Here is an 8,916-nt window from a genome sequence, read left to right as displayed (position 1 = left end):
CAATTAAAAAAAAAAAAACACTAGATCTTCAGAAGAGCTTGCATTTTTAAATTATTACAGTCCCTGAGGTGTTGAATTGGGTTGAAAGCGTGAAACGAATACATATTTGTCTTTAACATCATAGCAACTTGAAGCTGATCTTGTAGTGTCATTGAATTATTGTGACGCCATTGAGATGAATGATAATGCTAATATGATCTTCTTTTTGCATACTTTGTACCTTTGCCTTTCGGGTTGAAGAATAAGGTGGATATTTTTTCCAGTGTAGTCTATTTGATCATAAATCATCATTTAAAAGAATTTAAGCAATCAGTGTGCGGATTTCTTTCTTTTTTTCTCCTTTTTTATTAATTCTAATTAATAATTTATCTAATTAATAATTTTATGTTTCAGATTTTGGGAGATTTGTTCATTTTAACGGACAGGTGAAATGATCAGTGGTTTTGAGTTTTTACCTCCATGATTAAGGCCTGGACTAAAATATGGATAGAGTTTGTCAGTGAAAGTCTGATCAGTGAAAGAGTAGATATGAGAGCTGGAGCCCACATCATAAAAAGAGACCAGACCCTCCTCATAATCCACAAACACTCCCACAATCTCAGGTTTCACTTTTAGAGATAAAGAGAGCGATGGATTATCACAAGCTGTATATTGATTCTCGTTCCTCAGAATCACAGCCCAGTATCCATTCACTGGAGTATAAATTAAATTACCCACCCTGTTAATGGATTCTCTGACCACTCCTAAACTCCACTCAGTCTTTCCCTTCACCTGCACCTCATAGTAAAATCTGCCTGAACTGAATTCCTGCTTTGCTAGAACACAAACAACATAATCAAATCTCTTTGGGTTTTCTGGGACGTCCTGCTTAATGTCTCCATCACTGACTTGTTTTTCATCATCAGACAGGATGAGATATGGATGCGCTGTATCAGGATCCAGAGTCACATCCACTAGATGAGAGATCAGACATTATCAATCAACTTCAGAACAAACGTTTTCATATAATACAGATCATAAAATGTACTGAAGGAAATGGTGTCAGTCACACTGTACCTGCAAACTTCTGTAGACACTTCAACCCTGTGGATACAGATGACAATATAATGATTAATTATTTATTGTAATATTTCATGTTAACATTGAGCATCAGCATGTAAATGTTGCTCATCCATCAGTTTATAAAACAATGTAAGAAATTGTGTTATTTAAGCTGCAATATTCTGAATCGTCATTGTGAAGTGGGAAATGTTTCTAGACTGATTAATTTTAGTCAGATTTCTGGTTAGTGTTTGTGTTACTGATGTAATTCCTGTGAGTGCAGTTTGTACAGGTATGTTAATAGTTACATCATGTTTATTACATGTTGCTTTAGTTTAAGTTTGGATAGATCTTCACATAAGAAATCTGTTCACTATATTTGATATTCACATACCAGTTTGACCAATTTTTTTTAGTCTCCCATCTAGAGTTTTCTCCAGCTGAATCAGAGCTCTATTCATTGAATACACATTCACATCAGAGTCAATACTGATCTCAGTCCAGTTCTTGATGTGTGGACGACTGCACAGAGATGAGAACATCTACAGCAGGAGGGAGAAGACTATTAGATATGATCATATGCAGGAGCTTACACCGTTAACTCATTTTTCAAATTTGACTTTATTACAGTTTAATTCTCTTTTGCACAGTTTCTGAAGACAGCAGCTCATCAGGTTTGTCAACAGAGCATATGACCAATAATATTCTGCATTCTCGGTGATGAGACAGATGTTGACAGACCTGTAGGAGGTGCAGATGATCGTCAGTGTGTGAGATCTGCTCCAGCTCAGTGTTTCTCTTCTTCAGATCAGTGATTTCCTGCTGCAGCTCTTTAATGAGATCTTCAGCCTGTTTCTCTGCTGCTTTCTGCTGTTCCTCCATCATCTTCAGCAGCTCAGACTGACATCTCTCAATGGAGCGGATCAGATCAGTGAAGAGCTGATTTCTGGCTGATTTCTCTTCCTCTGCGTTCCTCTGATCAATGAGATCAATTAACAATTAGTTTCACTCAGATGTACGTCACAATAGGGACGCAAAGACAATCGCAACTTCTGTTTCATGCCACCAGGTGAAAAAAAGTGCAGTAAAATACACTTTTTTACTTACACTTCCATAATGTACTTAAAGTGCTCTATTTTCACACACAAATTTTGTACTTAATATACTAAAAATATTCTTAAGATAATCTAGTGTACTCAACTGTGCTATTTTGGGACACCATACTTATGAACTAAAATGTGCTTTTAACATATTTTCTCTGTAATTGTTTTTTATTTAGTTACCAGTACAACTGAAACCATCTTTCATACACTTTAATATACTCATCATACATAGAAAATATTAATTATTTAAAATATAAGAATAATATATAACAATTATATACAAAATGTATTGCCCACATATTTTTATAGATTAAATAATTAATTTCAAATGTATTGTAATTATGTTAACATTCCCTTTATATGATACTTAACTACATGTTTGGTGTCTTTAAATAGTACAGTCAAGTACACTATTACTATGTCATTAGTAGCACTTTCTTCCACATTAAAAAATATAGCACTTTAAGTACTTTATGCTAAAAGTATACTTTCTGTTAAACTGTGAATTTTGTTTCACATCTAAACGCATCCTAAAATTACACCTATTGTGTAGTCACTTCATGAAGCTGTTGTTTTCCATCATTAATAAATTAACTACTTGAATGTTAGAAATAATACATTTGATTAACATTACTGTAAATGTAATTCATGTAAATGTAAACACCCATAGATTGAAAGAATAATTAATACACAAGTCCAAACTGACCTTAAGTAAAACATTTCTACTGTATCTTTCACGAAAATCCAAATAGAACTTAGTGATTGCATATATAAAAAACCATTAAAATTTTATGTAAAGTGATCGTAGCACACTTTTAAGCAATGCAATTATAAAACACTTCTGGTACTACACTTAAAATAAATGTAAGTGTTAGTGCTAATTAGTGTATTAATTTATATTAAGTGTACTTAAGTAGCACAGTTTGGAAAATATACTTAAAACTATTACATTACCGATAAATTTAGAATAAAATCTATTTAATTTAAACTTAGAATGACTATATAAAAGTGTACTAACATTTAACTAATTTTTAAATAATTTATAGCACACTAATAAAAGTCATCTATATATTTTTTTTGCAATAGTACACTTTATTTCAATGTACTAAAATCAATTTAAATATCAGTGGTATTTAGTATACTTTTGCAATTGCACTGAAGTACTACTGAAGTAGAAATATACTTTTAATTAGTGTATTTATAGTGTATAAGTTTTACTATTTAGCCCAAAAAATAAGAATGTACTACAAATGTACTTGTTGCTTTTCTCATCTGCTGGTCTCATGTTACTTGGAAAAACCCCCCCATTAAATTCAACACCTTCATCAATTATGCATTAAAATATTATGAAGCTTAACATTAATTTTCATAATTAGATCACTCACCTTTCTCATCTCTACTGAGTGCTGGATCTCTTGAATCTTCTTCATTCTGTTCTGGATCTTCTGCTGCACATCTATCTGTGTCTGAAGCAGCTGATTCTACAAACAGAGAAAAATACAGACATTTATCAATGAATTTACTTTTTCATCTTCTGACAGTTTTCAGGGTAAAGCTGCGGTCACACGAGACTTTGAGCATGTGAAATTTCTTTGGAAGCTGCAGTGGCTGTGATATGACGTCACGCTCTGCAGCGTCATATGAGTATTCATACCCCTTCATTTTTTTCCGCGTTTTGTTATGTTGCAGGCTTGTTAACTGCTTTAAATTACTTTTTTCCCACATCAATCTACTCCATACACCATAATGACAAAGCAAAAACAGAACGGTCACAACTTTGTAAATTTCTAAAAATAAAAAAACCTGAAATAAGTACATTGCATAGGTTTTCATACCCTTAACTCAGTACTTAGCTGAAGCACCTTTACAGCCTCAAATCTATTTGGGTGTGATGTGACAAGCTTTGATCATCATCATTTGGCAATTATCTGTCATTCTTCTCCTCATCTCTTCACCTCTCAAGCTCTGTCAGATTGGATGGGGGCAGATGCACAGTTTCAGTTCACAGTTTTCAAATTTGATTGCGTTCAAGCCAAGGCTCTGGCTGGGCCAATCAAGGACATTCATAGAGTTGTCTATAAGGCACTCTTGCTGTGTGCTTAGGGTCATTGTCCTGTTGGAAGATGAACCTTCTGCCCAGTCTGAGGTTCTGAATGCTCTGGACTGAGTTTTCATTAAGGTTATCTCTATATTTTGGTGCATTGAGCTTTTCTTCTACTCTGATGAGTCCACAGCATGAGGCTGCTTCCAGCACACTTTATTTTTGGGATGGTACTCTGCAGGTGAGAGCTGATTTCCTTCAAACATGATGCTTAGAACTGAGGTTCATCAGACCAGAGAATATTGTTTCTCACAGTCTGAGGGTCCCGTAGATGCATTTTTTTTTTTGCTGTTTTCAAAATGTGAAAAAAATGAAGGGGTATGAATACTTTCGCGAAGCCTTCGAGAAGCTCAAAGAGGAATTCAGCACACCCCCATCCTACGTCACCCTGATCCCCAATCTCCATTTGTGGTGGAAGTGGACGCATCCACCACCGGAATCGGGGCCGTGCTGTCCCAGCAGTTTGGTGAGCCTCCCAGCCTCCATCCTTGCGCTTACTACTCCAAGAAACTATCCCCAGCGGAGCAGAATTATGACATCGGGAACCGAGAACTGCTCGCTATCAAGTTGGTTCTGGAAGAGTGGCACCACTGACTGGAGGGAGCCCACCATCCATTCACAGTGATCACCGATCATAAGAACCTCCAATACTTGAGAGACGCTAAGAGACTCAACCATTTATCAATGAATTTACTTTTGCATCTTCAGACAGTTTTCAGGGTAAAGCTGCGGTCACACGAGACTTTGAGCATGTGAAATTTCTTTGGAAGCTGCAGTGGCTGTGATATGACGTCACGCTCTGCAGCGTCTTTTTAAAAACGTTTTAAAAACACATAAAAAATTCCAAAAATTGATAAAAATGTATTTAACACACAACCAGTGCTGCATAGTAATTGATTACATGTAATCTGGATTACTGGATCAGCTTCCAAAAATCAAGTATTTGTAATTATAAAATATTACATTTTATAATGCTCATACAGTGCCTTGTGAAAGTATTCATACCCCTTCATTTTTTCCCGCGTTTTGTTATGTTGCAGGCTTGTTAACTGCTTTAAATTACTTTTTTCCCATATCAATCTACTCAATACACCATAATGACAAAGCAAAAACAGAACGGTCACAACTTTGTAAATTTATTCAAAATAAAAAAACCTGAAATAAGTACATTGCATAAGTTTTCATACCCTTAACTGTTCAATTTCACCATCAACTACCGTCCCGGAAACCGCAACTGCAAGGCCGATGCCTTGTCTCGTTTGTACTCACCAGAGTCACCCACGAAGCCAGAACCCATCCTCCCTCCAGCCCTTATCGTCAGCCCCATCCAGTGTGAGCTCTCTGAGAACATCCGTGCCGCCACCCTTACCGAACCTGCTCTGCTGGGAGGCCCAGAAGGGAGAACTTGCGTTCCCACGTCACAACGGCAGACCCTTCTGGGCTCTGTTTATAATCTACTGGGCTCTGGACACCCAGGCAGCCAACCTCTTGCTCCTCCAAGCTCGGTACTGGTGGCCCAGTATGATCTGGGACGTCATCCGGTACGTCCGAAGCTGCTCCATCTGTGCCATGTTGAAGACTCCTCGTCACCTCCCCGTAGGCAAGCTTGTCCCACTGCCCATTCCACAAAGGCCCTGATCCCATATCGGGGTAGACTTCATCACTGACCTCCCCAACTCTGATGGTAATACCTGTGTCCTGGTGGTCATTGACCGCTTTTCAAATGCGTGCAAGCTAATTCCCCTCAAGGGTCTACCAACTGCACTAGAAATGGCGGAATGCCTTTTTAACCACGTCTTCTGGAACTACGGCCTCCCGGAGGAGGTTGTCTTTGACTGAGGTCCCCAATTAATCTCTCACGTGTGGAAGGCTTTCTTCCTGTTAAAGGGAGTCATGGTGAGCTTGTCCTCTGGCTACCATCCCCAGACAAAAGGGCTGACTGAGAGTAAGATCCAGGAGCTCGGACGGTACCTCCGGTCATACTGCCACGAAGATCAGCACAGCTGGAGCCGCTTCCTCCCCTGGGCCGAGTATGCCCAAAACTCCCCGAGCCTCAGGAGATTCCCACCGTCCCATCTGACTATGTGCCATTCCAGGATGTCTTCAGCAAGCAGGCAACAACCCGCCTTCCACCTCATCGGCCATGGGATTGTGCCATCGACCTGCTGCATGGGGCAAAACCCCCCAAGGGTAGAGTATACCCACTGTTGATCCTGGAGCGCAAGGCCATGGAGGTCTACGTCCAGGAGGCTCTCAAGCAAGGATTTATCCAACCCTTGACCTCACCTGCTGCCTCGAGCTTCTTCTTCATGGGCAAAAAGAACAGGGGCTTGAGGCCGTGCATAGATTACCGTGCTCTGAACTCCCAGACTGTGAAGCTGCCATACCCACTTCCCCTGGTCCCAGCCGCCCTCGAGAAACTCCGTGGAGCACGCATATTCTCCAGGTTGGACCTGCGGAGCGCGTATAACCTCGTTCATATCCGGGAAGGCGACGAGTGGAAGACAGCTTTCATCACTCCATCTGGCCACTACGAGTACAGGGTAATGCCGTATGGCCTGGCCAACTCACCGCCCATCTTCCAAGGCTTCATGAACGAGGTGTTTCCCGGGAGTTCCTCCATCGCTTCGTGATCGTCTACATCGATGATATCCTCATATACTCCCGGAACCTGGCTGAACATCGCCACCACGTGAAACAGGTCCTCCAAAGGCCCCCGACAACACCACCTTTACCTCAAACTGGAGAAATGCGAATTCCATTGCTCCACGGTGCAGTTCCTCGGCTATGTCATCGGGCGGGATGGAATTCAGACCCAGCATCAGTCACAACAGCTAAGAACCCTCAAACTGTTATTCTGTGTGCTTTTCTCACCTGCTATCTGCTGCCACGATCTCATCCTGCATACAAGTCAATAAAACCATCTGTTTGATCACTTACCTCTTGTCTCTGGCCTGTGTTGTGACCCATATGTAGTGATTTTCAGTAACTGTTGATTCTGGAGATTTTTACAAAAATATTTAAAACCTGTAAGACTCTGGGCATCATGCCTTTTTTCATGTTTATTAATGTTTCTTCATATAATGCAGGGATTCCCAAATCTTTACAGAGTGGACAGAAGCAGGTCTGTGTGTTTGTCCAGCACTTGTTCAGGCAGGTTCTGCAGAAGTTGTGTCCACATGGAGTGGTGACTGGATCAGTGAACACATCCAGACAGATGGAGCACTGGAGCTCCTCATTTAGTGGACCGCTGGAGGATGCCATGCTGAAAAGTTAAGTAATGACAATATATCATCTACATTGCTGAACAGAGCAGTTTTGATAATACTAATGATGTGATCGAGTCATTTAGTTTGTGTATGGATGTTGCATTTTAAGTTAAGTTAAACTTTATAGTCTGTTCTGCTTGTCACAGAGCGGACATTTTCTTTGACACTGGTGACATAGATACATCCACATTAATACTTAAGAAACACATCACACATTAAAAACGATTCTAACTAAAAACTTTCATGACAATGTAAACTATAAACCACTGTTTATATAGAGCAATATGTGACAGAAGTTTCAGACTGGAAGTTAGGACAACGTTGATGAATGTCAATCTCACGGAGTCTATAAGCTCCGCCCCTAACTTCTGTTCTGAAACTGCTGGTCTGGTGTTTCAGGTCTGGTGACTCTGTGGCACTGCAATGAGATATTATTGGGTGGTAGAAGAAGAAACTAAATAAAGAAGCTAAATAAAGTTTTACAACAATATTTTAGTAACACGAAAAGGTATTTTTATATGAAAGACAGCACAGAAAAAAGGTGGAAGTGTATATTTCAAACATACAACCTACTAAATAAACACCTTTAAACACCATCTATCATTTTTATTCAATGGAGTTATGATTTTCACTGGACTTTGTTAATTCTGACTGCAGCTCAGGTACTTCCTGTTTCTTCTGCCTCTACACTAACAGCACACTTCAAACTTTGACTTACAGCCAATGAAATTACATTCTGTTACACACATTATGATACTGCTTCATTCTATTTAACTACTGAACGAGCTCTTTACATTTCCATCACTTACCTGTGAGTGAATACCAGATCTGATTGTTAATTTTCGAGTTTCTGAATAGAAGTGTTGTTTGACAAAGCTTTCAGTTCATCTGCTAAGTTTCACTTTCACTGAAGTTTTTCACTCAGCTACAGTGATGTCATACTGTAGCTCCGCCCATTATCATGAATATGAAACAGTTTCTAATTCATTCCTGCTGAGTGTGTAACTGTGTAAGAAACCTTTAGAGTATTTATTTTGTTTTGGTTACAGTAGTTCTTTTTTGATGACAGCAGTGTCAAGTATCAAGTTACCGCCGTTTACACATTGCAGCTCGTTAGAAATGGAGCACAGGAAACCTATGCTTCACAGTGAAATCTTTGAAATGTTCAGTGATTTCCTCAGAAGATAAAACAATAAAACATAAAAAGGTATTTGAATTAAAATCCAAGATTGCTAGTTGTTAATAAAATCAACCACGGATATATACAATGATGTCAGTTGCCTGGGCAACCACCGTACAGTGAACATGTAATGGTTCTGAAGCGCGAATCTCATCCATTTAAATTTCAGCGTTATTTTGGCGGTCGAGAGAATCGGTGTGGAGAATCGGTTGGCTTAACGAG

General features: G+C 39.2%; 1 protein-coding gene across 1 annotated transcript in view; it reads right to left on the bottom strand.

Moving 5' to 3' along the window:
- Positions 1–4,731, bottom strand: part of LOC107730808 (zinc-binding protein A33-like) — a 31,956-nt gene extending 27,225 nt beyond the window's left edge. Inside the window, exons 1-5 of the mRNA XM_016541752.1 lie at positions 4,633–4,731; positions 3,530–3,625; positions 1,783–2,016; positions 1,436–1,583; positions 1,057–1,083 (exon numbers count right to left, since the gene is read on the bottom strand). Of these exons, the coding sequence (XP_016397238.1) occupies positions 1,057–1,083; positions 1,436–1,583; positions 1,783–2,016; positions 3,530–3,625; positions 4,633–4,731 (604 nt within the window). The remainder of the gene's footprint in view (positions 1–1,056; positions 1,084–1,435; positions 1,584–1,782; positions 2,017–3,529; positions 3,626–4,632) is intronic.
- Positions 4,732–8,916: the final 4,185 nt, after the last annotated feature.

Source organism: Sinocyclocheilus rhinocerous, unplaced genomic scaffold, assembly GCF_001515625.1.
Source record: "Sinocyclocheilus rhinocerous isolate Xijiao unplaced genomic scaffold, SAMN03320098_v1.1 scaffold2358, whole genome shotgun sequence".
Lineage (NCBI taxonomy): Eukaryota > Metazoa > Chordata > Actinopteri > Cypriniformes > Cyprinidae > Sinocyclocheilus > Sinocyclocheilus rhinocerous.
The sequence above is the reverse complement of the archived record's forward strand: the minus strand, read 5'-3'. Positions and strand labels throughout refer to the sequence as shown.